This window comes from Trifolium pratense, linkage group LG4 (genome assembly GCF_020283565.1).
Source record: "Trifolium pratense cultivar HEN17-A07 linkage group LG4, ARS_RC_1.1, whole genome shotgun sequence".
Classification (NCBI taxonomy): Eukaryota; Viridiplantae; Streptophyta; class Magnoliopsida; order Fabales; family Fabaceae; genus Trifolium; species Trifolium pratense.
In genome coordinates this window covers 25,120,452-25,137,694 of record NC_060062.1, presented here as the reverse complement: position 1 = coordinate 25,137,694, position 17,243 = coordinate 25,120,452, and the positions used below count along the sequence as shown (strand labels likewise).

Here is a 17,243-nt window from a genome sequence, read left to right as displayed (position 1 = left end):
GGAAAAAGTGAATAAATAGCATTATTTATAGAGTCACTTTTGATGATAGATTAGGTGTATACAGTCATTTGAGTTTGCGAATATTTTACTGTTTCGGGTTCTATATATAAAAACGAAAATGCTAAACAGTGACCCGGGGCACTAGTTAAGAATGCAAAAATAGTAATTTGGCATTGAAGTTTGTGCAGTCAACTTCTCGGAAGTTTAAAAAGTGTTATTTTCATTTCAAAACTTTCTAATTTTGGTTTCCTTAACTAGTGCCCCGGGAGCACCGGTTAGCATGACCCATATAAAAAATATGTTACCTTTTAAATTAATTATATAATTAATGTATTTAAACAATTTTTTAGATACATTAATTCTATAATGAATCTAATGTTTGAAGAGAGTATTTACTTTTATTTTTATAAAAAAAATGGTTGATTTTTAAAATTTATTAAATAATTATTATATTTAGTTTATATTTGCTACAAATTTTTTATTTATAAAAAACAATCAATTTTTTAAATTCATTAAATAAATGTTGTATCTAGTTTATAATATAAATTAGATATATTAATTATTTAATGAACTTAAAAAATCAAATATTTTTTATAAAAAGCATCCGAAGAAGCTATTATAAACAAAATATATTAGATCAATCGTTAGTTGGTTCAGTAGTGATTGACGCTGAACTTGGTAGGAAGGACCGCGATTCGATCTCCCGCAACTGCGATCGGGAGGGGCTGAAACCACTTGATGGCAGAACTGACCCCCGAACCAGATTCAACTGGTGGTGAAAAACCAAAACATAATTAATATATTAGATATTCAATGAACCTAAAATATTGAATTTTTTTAATATAAAATATAAAAAGACCGAAGAAAGTAAAATATTACACATTTTATCTTTTTAGGTATTTTCTTGATATCAAAGATCAAATACATATAATTTTTTAATTAATATGAAAAATGAATTGTTCTTTATATGAGATTGGATAAAATATTTGTTAACCAGACCAATAGCTTAAATGAATATAAGTTTACACATACAATTGAAAGAAATCTCGATTTGAACCATGTTGGAAAAAAAAATCTGATAATATTAACGTTATCTAGAGTAGAGGTGTACGTGGGCTGGATTGAGTTGAGTTTGACCAAAACCCAAACCACATAAGGTACTCCGGATTGAGTTTAGTAAAATAACCATCCATTATAACATTGGGCCCGGTTGGGTAAAACCAATAATTTTCGGGTTGAATTGCGTTGGATAGTGGGTTACCCAAATTATTTTTCTATTAAAAATATAAATGCCGAATCATCATATTTTTTCATAAAAATAACTCAGCCATTGTATTTTTTTGAAAAATAGTATAATTTTTTTCACTATAAAAAATAATCACCTATTTTTTGTGTATACCCACTAATATTTTAACAATAAATCACTATATTTATTTATGAAAATTATTCAATCTTCGCTATGGATAAAATTTTGAGCACTTTTATTTGTTTATTTTTTACTGTTCTCCAAAACATGGTTATTTGTTCTTTAAAAGGTAAAATTCAAAAAGCAATTGTAAGAAAAATGTTTTGGTGTGTATTTTTATTTTATTTTATGACTGTGCCATTGTAAATTAATTTTTTACATTGACATTTTGTTGTCGCAAGTGAAGTGAGTTAAATACACTTTTATTGTTTAGAAAAGTTGAGGTTGAACACTTTATAAGTGAGAGGACCCATAAATCTATGTCGTAAGATTTTGGGTAAAAATATGATGTCCAACTCACTTTCTATAGTAGCTCTGAGCCCAATTTGAATGATAGCTAGCTGCCCCCTCGTGACCCAACACATTTAATAGAAATTAAACATCCTCTATGTCATATAATTAAAATGGGATCAGTGTAGTAGAATGGCGTAGCAGAAGTCACCTGAGCATAATTCAGTTGATAGAGACATTGTAAGTAATATACAAGGGCCAACGTTAACCCTCACTTATTTACCATCGAAGGTAAAATTCTAACCACTAGATTGCTTGAATAATAATAATAATAATAATAATAATAATAATAATAATAATAATAATAATAATAATAATAATAATGTAGCAGAATATATAGTTAAAATGTGAGTGATATTTAGAGACCAAATTGATGGTTTATTCAATTATTAGTTCAATTGCTAAATTTTCTAGTAATTAATTACTAATGTAATTCCTCATTGTAATGCTACTATTATTATGAATGAAATGACATAAGTTTTTTTGCGTAAAAAAAGTAATTAATTACTAATGTGGCGTTGCACAACAAAATAAATAAATTACAAACGCGGAAAAGTTTTTAAACCATTGGCCATTGGGAGGGATAATCTACTTTGTGACTTCTACAAAATTTTTGACTAAAATTTGGTCATTATTAACGACGTTGAAAATTTTATACCTATATTATCTATATTATCATGATTTTTTTTAAAAAATCATATATTGACAATACATAAAAAACATCAAATAGAGTGAACTTTCTTCCTTGAAAAACTAAGAATATTAAAATTTCTCCAAGATAAACTTAATAGTTTTTTTCTTACTTTTTTGGATAAAATAGTTTTGTTGTTGTTGATACAAGCAAGATAAACTTAATATATATAAATAAAAGCAGATATAGACAAAGCACTTTTGTTGTGGGATTATTACTTGCTCTTTGATTATTTTTTACAAAACTTCTTGATGTTAATTATTAAATAAAAAATTGCATTTCAATTTGCAGCCGGCCGGAATGTTGGAGAATAAGTCCTAATCCATTATTTTATTGTTAATTAAAGTTTAAACACGTTAATTCTCACACAAAAACCAATCAATAACTATCACACTCTAACTGTTAATTATAAAATACTTGCATGCAGTCAAAGAAATTCTTCAACTTAATTCATCCAAAATTACGTTCATATTCATATTTTCTAGATAAGATTAGCATCTTCAACTTTTACTGCCTTTTCACGTTACGCAGTTAAGTTGGACAATGAAATTTCTTACCGTTTTTCCCAACTTTGTTTGTATATTCACCTAATCGTAAATAATTAGTAGAAGATTTTTTCAATCACTACTTGCAACTTAAGTTGAACGCTACACGTTATGCTCTAATATTAAAAATTGGTAAGTGAAAGAAATTTGGTGCTTCAAAATTATATTTCCAACGTACCAAAATATAAGGAAAAATTGGTCGTACAAAGTTGATGTAGTTAGTTCAAATTTTTAACCAAATCATAAAAATTATAAAATAAAAAGACGGAGGGAGTAGAAGTTACTTTAATACATCAATTATCTTTGATTAGTTTCCTTTATATTTTAGGACAGAGAAAGGAGAAGTTATAATTAATATATGTAGACTTTTAAATATTGGTATATGCAAAAATTTAGGTTCGAATTAAACATTTTGGACCTTTTAAAATTTATTGATATAATTAAGTTAAGTTTAAAATTTTAAATTGGGTTAAATATGTTTTTATTTTCTATAAAATTATAAATTTCTAAATTTCTTCTTTAAAAAAAAAATTGTTTTACTTTTAATCCCTATTTATATTTTATAAGAACTATTTTGAGGAACCAAAAATACCCATTTCTTATAAAAAGTTTTTAAAATAGTTAAGAGACTTTTTTTTGAACAACAGTTAGAGACTATTCTTACTAATAACAATATGATAAAGAAATAAAATTACCATTAAAACTTAATAGAAACTAAACTTAAAAAAATGAAAATTTGTAAGAAATAAAAATTTATGTAACTTTTAAAATTTTGATTAAAACTTGAATCCATAAACATTTTAAATAATTTTGGAGAAATTCGGGCCTAAGGCCCTGTACAATAGTCAACCTTATACCCCATGATAATCAACCCTCACTATAAGTTTGTAATATCTAATTTAATTGATATTATTAGCATAAACATTTTTACTCTTTTTTTTTTTGAAAGAACATTTTTTGTTTTTTACTCATTTTTAAATATGGAATCAGATATTATTTACTCCCTCCCAACACATTTATAAGCAAATTTAACTTTTTTGGTACATTGAAAAATGGATGTATGTAGTCTATAATATAGGGCACATATATTCATTTTTCAATGTACCAAAAAAATCAAATTTACTTATAAATGTGTTCGGAGGGAGTATTATTTTATCTACACCAACTGAAAAAAGTTGAACGCTACAAAGACACACGTACGTAATATGAGACTTTAAAGATTATTTTTTGTTCATACCGTACATGATTTTCGGTCCATTAGGATTTGGTCAAATAGATTTTATGGCTTATCCATAATATTATGTCGGAGATTTAAATCCATTATACTGGATTTTAAATACCAATAGATTTGATGTTACGTCCAACATTCGTCTATTATGTCCCACACGCTAATTTTTGGGGTAAACTAAGATTAATTAATGTTACATTAGCCCGTACTAATGAGGAAAAGCTATTGACACAGACATAATCCAAACAGAAAGTATAGGAACACCAAATTTCAACAGTTGATTTGCTTGACCAAATAAAAAAGATTACGGAGTATATGAAACAGAGAATTAATGGCTTAAACCATGCTGTTCTTGGATATTGTCCGACCGAAGTAGTACTTTGTATTATATAGGAGAAAAAAAGATTGCTTATATTTATAATTTTGTTATAAACTGATGTAAGTAAGGGCGACAATAGTGTATATTATTCTCCTTAAAAAAATTTATATTGTCCACTACTAGAATTAAGGTTACATTATACTATAAATAATATCTATAATACTATAAATAATATCTATATATAAGTAAACATAATTAGTCAATTACATGGACAAGTGACTTATATGGACATCCACAGATAATATTCATAACAATTTTTGTTTGTAAATGTAATTTAGACGATAAAAGTGCGGTGATATATTGGAACATGGCTAAGCCACTAAGTTTAATTTAGTGGTAAATGATTTGAGTAACATGTATGATGAATTTGGGTAATATCCATGAGGTTTTAAGTTCGATCCTCATTGCAATATTGTAAAAAAAAATTAGGACATGGCTTGACATTTGATATGTCCCCCTTCTTTGCACAAAGTTTATTGTGTTTAAGTGATATCTATTGTAATTATAATTAAGTAAGGATGTATCAGCTTGACAAATTACATAAGTACACTATCAATCATGACGTTCATAAGATAAAACAGTTCAATTAGCTGTATCAAAGTTCTACAACGCTAGATAGAATGTGTTCTAAAAATACAACATCTAATATAGTATTGCGATTATTCCAATACGGGGCTAAGACCAATATCACTTCAAAAGGGACGTATTGAAGAAACAATTTTTCGAAGGGATCGACAAAAAGAAAGAGAACGAAGTGGCTAAGAAGTGCATCGAGCAACAAAGAGAAAAGAGACAAAAGAAACTCATAAATGAATCTTGTTTTTTTGGTGTTCTTTGAAAATGAACCTGAACACTCCTAAGGACATACAGAGTCCGTTTGTTTGAGATTTAAAAAAAATGATTTTTTTTGAATAAAATCATTTTCAAGAAAATCATTTTTTTTGTAGAGATTTTAAAAAAAATCTAAAGCTATTTGCCGTTTGTTTACAATTATTAAAATCTATTTTTTTAAGATGGTGGGGAATAAGATGGTGGGGAATGAACGATAAAAAAAAATGGATTTTGATAAAAGCTATTGAAAATAGATTCTCATTTTGATGAAAAAAATGATTTTTTTACTAAATTGATTTTTGAAAAAATCTGAAACAAACACAAGTAAGATAAAAAAATAAATTTTTTTTTTTGGGAAAAATAGATTTTTTTGATGAAAAATCTGAAACAAACAGACCCACAGAAGTATGTAAAATGGCGAAATGGAGACGATGTGCACCAAAACAAATAATTCCATAAAACATTTAAACAATAATTTAAAGTTTTAGTTTCTTAAAAACTTAATAGACCTCCAAGCCCCAACTGGACGATAAAGCACCGGTGTATGGTGGTCATGTTGATTGTGTCATCTCCAATTTAAAAATTGGATAGTAATATCTCTTAGGGTCTGTTTAGTTAGAAAAGAAAAAAAAAGAATGGGAGGGAAAGATAGGTGATATCTCTTTTAATTATTAATTTATATGTTTGGTTGAGGGAAAGGGAGGGGAGGAAAAAGATTTTTAATTGCAAATATGTTTGGTTTATGAGGGGAAAAGGAAAGATGATGAAATTCAATTACTTTTTTATCCTTATAATCTTGTAAAAGTATGATAATTTTAAAATTACTCACATTAAAAATAATTAAATATAAAAACTCAATAGAGTCGAAAACTCCACAAATCCGCCCTCCAAATTACTTTTTTATCCTTATGTCAATATTATTAAAATTGTAATAATATAGCTTGCATTCCCTCCCCTCCAAATTCCCCCAATTTGGGGAAGCAAAAATTGAGTTTATGAGGTCCCATAAATTTTAGCCCAACTAACAAAAATACCAAAATTGTCAGGCCGGACGTCGTGACCCGGATTCGACCGAATCTCACATATATATATATATATATATATATGGGGAGGGATCAAACTACATCGGTGTAACATTAATGAATACAAATTTTGAGTAATGTTACACCACTCAATAATGTTACACCACTCAATAACGCTTTAACGAATACAACTTTTACAAAATTCACCGTTGGATTGAAAGCTTATATCGCATAGATCATCCATGTTGAATTGTATAAAAATCTAAAATCATTTGATATATTTTTGAGATAGATCAAGATTAACGGTATTCAATAAAAATGCATAAACCATTAATCTTCATCGGTCTCAATAACATATCAAACGATTTTAGATTTTTGTAAAATTCAACATGGATGATCTATACGATATAAGTTTTCAATCCAACGGTGGATTTTGTAAAATTTGTATTTGTTAAAGCGTTATTGAGCAGTGTAACATTACTCAAATGTTACACCGGTGTAATTTGATCCCTCCCCTATATATATATATATATATATATATATATATATATATATATATATATATATATATATATATATATATATATATATATGAGTTTAATTTCAATGGATTACCAGACTTACCACTTCATCTAGGACAAAAGAAATAAATAAATTGAGTTTATGAGAGATTTTGCTCCCCTCCTTCGTAAAAATTGAACCAAACACATTTAATTAAAAATATTACCTCACTTCACCTCCGCTTCATTCCCTTCCATCTACCCCGAACTAAATAGACTAGGGAACACTTCTATTAATTGTCATATATTTCCCTATATTAATATTGTGTGAAATTCTTCATATGTGAGGCTTTTTGACCAAACTGCCACACTTTAGAAACAAAAATCCCAAACTGCCACACTTTGAAAAAATATTCCTCAATTGCCACACTTTGTATCTAACTTTGACTATCAAAATTCTAAACATATTCATGCGAATCTAAGACTGGAAATAAAATTATCCGTGTTTGTTAAAATGGAACCAACAATATTTCCAAGAAAATAATTATTCCAGGGAAATGGTTTTTTACCACATTGTCAGGATTATCAATCCCTTCTAATAGAGGTGGGAATATTTTATTCCCAAGGAACAAAATACTACCGGCCTACACCACTATCTACCCATGATTTCATTTAATGTTCCCTCTTTCTTTTTATTTTTCATTTCGAAAATAAAATATATTAATTATTTTAAGAAAAATTAAATAAAAGATTTCTGGTAATTAATAATGCTATCCAAACACTTTTCTGAAAAAATTATTCCTTGAAAAGTCATGCAAAGGAAAGTTGTTTCTGTGATTAATTTTTGTAACCGTGAAACAAACGCACCCTAAAAAAAATTTCAGTCCTATTCCAACGCCTAATTTTAAAGGCGTATCTAGTGCTTGAGGAATATATTGGCAAAGGCTTGAATACATAATTTGGAGCTTGAATTTCCTTTTCCTATATTTCCAATTTTCCGTTTGCTCGAACATCAGAATTAAAGAGAAAAAATTAAACATTTTTCTGGACGTACAAGATTGAATTCTACGTAGTAGTTCTTTTATATGAGACATTACAAGATTCAATTTTTACGTAGAAGAAAGCCCAAATCTTGAAAGATAGCAAAAGTAACCTAATTCGGAATTTTTATATACGAGAATTTATTTGGCGCCCCCATGTTTCTTGCGCTTCCTGGTAATTTTTATTTTTACTTTTCTACTATTTAAGTAGCGATTCTTATAAAAATAAGAAATTTGACATCCTCTTCAGTTCTCTATTTAGTTCTCTACTTAAGTAGTATATATGTACAATTTTGAAATTTTTAGAATTTTACATTATTCTACTTAAGTAAAAAATTACGTTTGCTATTGACTAGCTAACACCATATATAGATAGATCGAGTACTCTATTCGTCTATGTTAATTAATCTATCCCTCAAATTGCACAACGATAGATTAAATTGAATTCTTGTTGGTCAATGAAAAATATGCTCATTGTTTGATATCATATGTGACTTGCATGCTTATCCAATTCTTATATGCATAAATGCATAGACGATATGATCTTTAATAACCATTCAATACAATTGTTGTCCAATGTGTGAATTTGTGAAATGATGATCTTTATGGGTATGCCCTTGTTTTGTATTAAATAGACACTTATGATGAACTTTATGAGGCATCAACTAGTCAAGTAGCTAACGCAATTCTCAAATTTTAAAGAACATTGAAAATCATGAGTTTTATTTTCTCATTTTTGTTAGAGAATATCTCAATTAATGAATTTTATCTAATTAGATGTGAATGATAAAAGAGAGTGCAAAAAAGAGATTATTCTTCATTGACAAATTCTTTGGTACCCATAGTATTTAGCTGTGTATCGATCCTATTGACAAAATACATAAGACATTTATTTTAATATAAACTAATTAATACTTCCTTTGGTCTTATATATAAGAGAAAATTTATTTTTTAGATTCATTAAGAATCTAATGTATCTGATCCATGATATGGTCTAGATATATTAGATTTTTAATGAATCTAAAAAGTAAAAACTAAATTTTCTCTTATATAGGACCAAAGATAATATATGGAGTAAAATATTGCTATAACAATACATAAGTTTTAACTCAACGGGTAAAAAATTGCCAAAATTGTTTAGCCGACATTATAATTGGGGTTTGAATCTCAACTCCCTCACTAGTTAAACATACTAAAAAAGGAAACAAATGATAAAGTTAATGATGAGAGAAAATAACTTTTCACATCATTAAAACATTGAATGCACAATTTACGAGATAAAATTTTTATATTTGTATCCTTAACTAGTGCCCCGGGGGCACTGTTTAACATTTTCCTAAAAAAAATTGCCATAACATTACATTAAAGTTAACATGAAATACCGGACGAGGAATACCAGACCCTACTAAATTTTGAAATAGCGGAATGCATTTAGTTTGTCTAAGAAAAATATTAAAAATATTTCCGGAATACTTGTTAAACATATTAATAAAAAAAAATTATTTTGGGATTTGTGTAATTAACTTTAAAAATTTTTATTTTACCATCATTACATCATTAATTTTACTCCTACATGACAAGTACTATGAAGCACTAGCTAGTTAGCATGACCTTTTATCTACGGTAATTAGGTGCATTCACAATGGAGATACTAATTTTTAGTTTTTAATTGGGTCCCACGAGTATACATCACTCATTTATAATTTTTTAATAATAGTACATAATAAGTACTCAATCCCTTCAACCCTACATCTCTTTAAAAGTTCTAAATAGGTCTTACCAATAACACATTTCACCAATAACTATACATCTTTATAAATGAGATCCACAAAAATAAAATAGATACTAATGTTTATTGTTAAACCAATACCTATTAAGTACTCAAATAAGTATTGCTCCAATAGTAATACCTAATAAGTACCATGAGTACCTAATAGGTACCAAGTACATTGGAGATGTTCTTATGCTTAATTCCTACTCCTTTTAATTCCACAACTTTTAATTTGGTAAGAACAAAACTCTACTCTAGTGTACTCCTAATTTCTCATATGTCATTTCCGAACAGTCAAAGTTGAAATTCCAAGGATTCATCCCTAGAAAACGATTTGATCATTTAATGGTTAGTAACTCCTTCCATCCCTAAACACCCGATGACTCAATCACAAGAATTAAAAAAAGGAGAATGTTAACTTGTGCACTTAAGGCACATGTTAAGAAAGCAAAAATAGAAATTATTAAATGCTAATTTGTGCATTTTGACTTTTGAAGCATTAAATTTCTTGTATCATTAAATGATAAATTTCTATTTTGGTATATCTTAACATGTGCCCTAAGATCCATTTTTAAATTCTTTAAAATGTGTTCGAAGGACAGTTCGATTACAAAAATCAATACAACAGTAACCAATCAATCAACATGCAATGAATTATCAATTCTGATCAACAGGAAAAAGAAAACTCACCACAAAATCAGAGGAGACAAATGGGAAGGCTACACTGTACATACCTCGTTCATCCCTTGCAAAAGAAAGCACCATTGAATCACAATCACTAGGGTTTCTTTTTCTTCAGATGAATATTTCTGCCACAACTTTCATATCCAAAACAAACACTCCACTACTAATAAACACACTTTATTCATATAAGTATACCAATATCATCACCAGTTTATAATACTATAATCCAGTCCAATCAAAACAATTCCCAAAAACAAAAACTAAAAATAAAAAAATAAAAATAAAATTGCAATAAATAATTAAAATAAAATAAAATAATTCATCAAAAATCAAAGAAGAAATTATCATTATAATCCCATAAACTAGTTGTTGTATAATCTTCTTCATTTGTCAAAGCTGGCCACATAGAATCACAAACTGGATCTGGATCCACCACTGTTCCATCAATATTATTATTTTGAGAAGAACCCTCAAAACTTGATGACCCCACCAAAGAACTCTCAACCACACAATTCTGAATATTATTATTATTATTCATCTGATTCTGTTGCTGAATGTTCAAAACATGTTGTGCATGCAATTCTTCTTCATCAACATATTTAGTACCATGAACATGATTCTGGTACGAGATAACTGATCTACCAAAATCACCACTTGCATGTTCAAAATCTTGATGACATAGCTGCTGCTGATGACGATATTCTTGATTCTGTTGAAGTTGCACCATTTCTTGATGAGGATTATTATTATAATTATAATGATGATTATGATGAAGAAAATGATTGTAAAAAGCAAAAGGGTAAGTGAAAGAGTAACCAGAAGGACGAGGAAGTAAAGGACGAAGGGTATTATTGGAAGAATTTAATCGAGACGAAGAGGATGATGAAGAAGAAGAAGAAGAGTTATGAGAGTTGTTATTAGAAGGTTGAAGATTAAGTTGAGCTCTAGAACCATAAAGAATAGTAGCAGCACGATCATAAGCTTTAGCAGCATCTTCAGCAGTTGAAAAAGTACCAAGCCATTTACGAGTACGTTTACGTGGTTCACGAATTTCAGCAACCCATTTACCCCAACTACGTTGTCTAACACCACGATAACGAAACTTATTGTTATCAGGTCCACCTTTACCTTTACATTTACGGTTCTGTTTATTGTTATTATTGTTGGTGTTGGTGTTGGCGGTGCTGGTGCTGTTATTATTATCTAACAACTGCACTGATGACGAATCATCAGTGCTGTTGTTAGATGTTTCACTAAGAGTGGTAGTAACATCGGTGTTGGCGGTGGGTTTGGTTTCTTGAAGATGATGATGAAGAGGTGAGTCCATTTGAAAAATGAAAAAAGAAAAGATGGGAGAGTGACTGCTAGGGTTACCTCGTTCAGTGTTATTGTTGTGTAGTGTTGTGTGAGGTGAAATGAAAGTGGTTTCAATGTTAATGGTGGAATAGGGCGGTGGGGAAGTTTTTTATTTTATTTTTATATATGAGAGAGAGTGTAATGAATGAAAGGGATTGTTTTGCTTTGTAAGTGAATAAAGAAAGAGATAGATATCACTGGTTTGGGAATTTGGAATAATTGATTATTTTAATTTTATTTTGACCTTGTTAGTCAGCTTTTGTTTTAAGATGGTGTTAATAATTCTTAGGCGATTATACAACTAATTCCTAGGTAACTAAAGTCATTAATGTGGGAGTATGACATTAGTGGTATACTACCACCTAATGTTGAACATATTTTCATATGTTAACTTGTGCCCTAAGAGCACATGTTAAGCTACCTAAAAATAGAAATATAGCATTTAATGATACAAAGAATTTAATGTTTAGATAATTGAATACACCACAAGTTCAATAAATGTTTTCCACATTTATCTTCTTAACATGTGCCCTTAAGGGCACAAGTTAACATTCTCCTTTCATTATTTACATCTCGGGTACAGGTTTATTGGCCGGTTAGAGCATTTACAATGGAGCTCTTCATTTTTTGATATCTAAATGGGTCCCATGTGTACACAGTACACAATACTTATTTATTATTTTTTAATAGTAGTATCTAATAAGCACTCAATCCCTTCAACCCAACACCTCTTAAAAAGTTCTAAAGGGGTCCCATCAATAACACATCTCACCAATAACTATATACTCCCTCCGTCCCAAATTATAAGGGAAAATAAAAAAATCACACTTATTAAGTTGAATAGGAAGATGTAAAACCAATTTTTATTGGTTGTTGTTTATTGAGAAAATGGGAGAGAGAAAAAATTAAATGCAATTTGCATTTAATTTTATGAGAATAAGGGAAAAACATTCTTGAAAATAATTTTTTCCCTTATAATTTGGGACAAAAAAAATGAGTTTTTTTCCCTTATAATTTGGGACGGAGGGAGTATCTTTGTAAATGGATCCCACCAAAATAGGATAGTTACCAATGCTTATTTGAGAATTAGTACCTACTATTAGGTGCTCATTTGCATTTTGCTCCAATGGGAGTACCTATTAAGTATCAATTCTTAAAAAATAGGTACTCACCATTGGAGATGGTCTTAGGGAATAATGATAATTTAGTGTTTTTTAATTTTAATTGTTGTAACAATCTTTTAGTTTGTTTTCAATGTTTATAAGGTGTTGTTTCTTGAGTTATACTAGTATGAGTTAAGTATCCCTTATACTCTTTATAATTTAAATTTTGTTTATTTAGAAAATAAACTACTGATATAAAAGTACTCTATATCAATGTATTTTTTTTTATAAGCAAAAATTGAATTATAAGGAGTACAAGGGGTACTCAACCCTTATCAATTTAGGATTGTTTTGACTCTATATCAATGTATAACTTTAACAATTATTTTTAATTATTTTTATAGGAATATTACTTTAGAAATATATTTACTTATATAATAATAATTATAAAAAATTAATATTTTAAAAATATTCTTCGAAATGAATCCAACAATATCTTGTATGCTAATTTTTTTATTAGTAGAAAAATATAGTCAAAACAAAATATAAGAATAATGCGCATATAGTCAAACTCTGTCACTCATTGTGGAAAATAACTACTAAAAAATGTTTGACATTCAAAGAAGCTGTGTTCGGATATAATTCAATCTTATAAATTTAATTTATAAGGTGAAAATTATTTCTACTTAAAAATATTTTTTTTTTTGTCATTTTTGTTTAACATGGAATTCTTAATACATCACAATATTATGACTTTGGCTTATTTTTTTTTTATAAGCAAACAATATATTATAAAGGAGTATAAAGGGGTACTCAATCCCTCACAATATAAAGCAAATTATAGTATGCTTTGAAGACATACAATAGGAAGAAAAAGAGAAAGAAGACTTACGGCCAAAACGACCCCTAAACCAAAACCAAAACCAAGAAAAAGTTTTAATATCATCTACAAGTTTGGAAGCATCCGGTAAGGCTCCATTAAAAACAACATTATTTCTAAGCTTCCATAAGCATCATGTAGTGGCCAACCAAATCAAATGACGAATCCGATTACCTTTTTTTGATTTAACCAAAGAACCAAAGGATAAAAAGTGATTCCAACCTTCCAAGTCTGCCGGTAAACTCTGTCCTAACCATCTATATATAGTTTCTCACACACCTTTAACAAAAGAGCAATTGAAGAATAAATGGGAACAGTCTTCCATATGCATATAACAAAAAATACAAGAAATATCATGCGAATTATTCAATATACCTCTATGATGAAGGGCTGCCCGCGTAGGTAGCTTCTCTAGAAGCAATCTCCAACCAAAAATATTAACTTTAGATGGAACATCGTTTTTCCAAAGCTTTTGGATAACATCCAAAACATTTGACTCCAAAACAACCGTGTTAGAATATTGAAGCAACAAACTATAACACGATTTAACCGTAAAGAGGCCAACCGAATCCGGCACCCACCGCCATCTATCCGACCTCGCTTGATCAAAAGGACAATCAAGTAAAAGTTGCTTAAGAGCTCGAAGATGATGTGCGTCATTGTCAGAAAGTTCTTCACACCACTGCCAATGCCACTCGGTATCTGTTCCATTTCGACTCAACCTATCTGAGATCAAAACATCCTTAAAAGCTTCTTTTGCATACAGATTAGGATATAATTCACCAAAACTGTTATTTCCAAACCACTTGAATTTCCAAAATCCGATATCATTATCATCACCAACGCAACAACCCACATTCGATTTGAACCAATCCTCATCAGCCGTTCTGCCTATGCTCAAAATATCCCTCCACCAAATAGAGTCCTTAGCCCCAACCTGAGGTGTTGTTCCAGTCAAAATTTTAGTAGGTAGATGCCCATATCTAAACCGCAACAAATCAGCCCATACCCCCTGTCTTTCATCAATTAATCTCCATTTCCATTTGCTAAGCAATGCCGTATTGAAAAGTTCTAAATTTTTTACTCCTAATCCACCCTGGTTCTTTGGTAAACAAATATGATCCCACTTAATCCAGCATAGCTTCTTCTCCTCAAGACCGCCTCCCCATAAAAAATTTCTTTGAATCCTCACTAATTGTTTTAAAATACAACTAGGAGCCTTAATGAAAGAGAAGAAATAAAGTGGCATACTAGCCAAAACCGAGTTGATTAAAGTGATGCGTCCTCCAATAGATAGCTGACAGCTACTCCAAGAACTTAATTTGTTAGATATAACATCCACCACCGATTTCCATGTCTCTCTCCTTCTAGGATTAGCCCCTACTGGTATTCCTAGAAATTAATTAGTGTAGTATATGGTGGTTACGGTAAAATTTATATTTAATTAGTGTAGTATATGGTGGTTACGGTAAAATTTATTTATTGGAAATGGTTTATGGATAAAAATTCTAGGATCCTATGTTCTTTCTATGAAGGAGGGATTGTGTTAGAATGGTTAGAATTGTTGGGGGTGTAAAGTTGAGCTCTTCGTAGGATACCATCATCTCTTTGGAACAATGATCTTATTAAGTTGGTTTTTTGAAAGAAGATCTACCTTAAGTAATCTAGTCGACAAACTCTCATAAGATGAGCTAATAGAGAGCTGATTTGTTGTATCATACAACTAGGATCACATGTCCTCTCTAAGACTCATTGCCACCTCTTCAATTAAGAGTCTTCTCCATCTTCTTTTGGTTCTGAAAAATATAAGACGGTGGAAAAAGTTTGGGATATTTGGGTCCCGTCGAAGGTCATTATTTTTCTCTTGGAAAATGCTTCTTGGTCGGATCCCTAATGAGGATTAATTTTGGTTGTAGAGGAATATTTGGCCAATGAGTAGTAGTACCTTCTTGTGTATGGTGTGGTGATAGTCTGGAATCAGATGATCACTTGTTTGTCCAATGTCCGTTTGCTGGGGTGATGTAGAATGAATTATTTTGTTAGTTTGGTGTCCTTTCGATCTTGTCAAGAAATTTTGAAAATGGTACTACAAAGCTTTAAGCTTCTTAATTACGACAATTCCAACAAGAAAAATAACACAAAAGTGTATTGACGATCTAACACTCAGCTATATAGGCAATATGGAGGGTTAGAAACAATGAATTCCCGATACGTGACACAATATTGATACGATATTGATAGACTAGAATATTATTGTCATTAAGCATAATTATTTTTGTAATTACTTTCATTAAAGTCTGTCATTATTCATAGGTTTGATTAGCCTATTATTATTGTATATATAGACACTTAACCATATCAATGAGAGACAACAAAAATCATTTTCCAATAGAATATTATTTCCTTCATTATTCCCTTTTCTATTATGGTATCACGAGTATTTTCTTTCCACGTGTGACCTACAAAAACAAATTGCAGCGCCGCCTCTTCTTGCTCACCCAAAGCCGCCGCCTCCTCCCTTGCACCGCCCACTGCCGTGCAAGCGTCTACCTGAGCCGCTCCATTCATAGCCGCTCTCTTACACCCGCGCCAGCTCTCACTGTCCGCGCCGACTAACCCAAAACGCGCCGACCACGATCTGTTCGCACCAGCACCGCCGTGCCGTTTTCCATCACCGCACAAGCCGTTCATCAATACTGGTTCTGTTCTGTTCTGCTCGCAAAACACAGCAACAACATCACTGTATTGGATTTACGTTTTCTCTAAGTTTGAATTTTCTCAGTTTCGCACAAATACGGTATTTGTCTCGCAGAAACAGAGATATAAAAACGGTTGTTTTATTGTGTCCTATTTTTCTACCGGTTCACAAAACACAGCAAGTCCCTCTTTGTTTTCACATCGGTCGACATGTCTTCCGCTCCTGCCGCTGCATCCACAACCTCTGCCGTCATCTCCACATCTGTCTCTTCAGCAAAAACAGATTTTCATCCTGCCCTTGCCGTCACCAACATCAAACATAGCATTCCCTTTGTACTGGAGCTGGAGAAGGATCACTACAACATGTGGGCCGAATTATTTGAGGTTCATGCTCGTGCCCACAAGGTTATTCATCACATCATTCCTCAACCCGGCAAAGAGAAGCCTGCCTCCACTGATGCCAGTTTTGAAATGTGGACAATTCTTGATTCAACGGTTCTTCAATGGATTTATTCCACTATCTCATTTGATCTCCTTACCACCATTATGGAAAAAGGATCAACTGCCATGGCTACCTGGAACCGTTTGGCCAACATATTTGAGGACAATCAAAACTCCCGTGCTGTTGCGCTTGAACAAGATTTTTCCTCCACTCGTATGGAAGATTTTCCTAACGTCTCTGCATATTGTCAACGACTCAAGCAACTATCTGATCAACTGAAGAACGTTGGAGCACCCGTCAGCGAACACCGACTGGTCC

General features: G+C 30.6%; 1 protein-coding gene across 1 annotated transcript; it reads right to left on the bottom strand.

The window, feature by feature from the left end:
- Window positions 1-10,769: 10,769 nt before the first annotated feature.
- Window positions 10,770-11,774, bottom strand: LOC123924121 (ethylene-responsive transcription factor ABI4). Its single transcript, XM_045976896.1, has one exon. The coding sequence runs from the start codon at window positions 11,772-11,774 to the stop codon at window positions 10,770-10,772; it is 1,005 nt and encodes a 334-aa protein (XP_045832852.1).
- Between the last annotated feature and the right edge of the window lie 5,469 nt (window positions 11,775-17,243).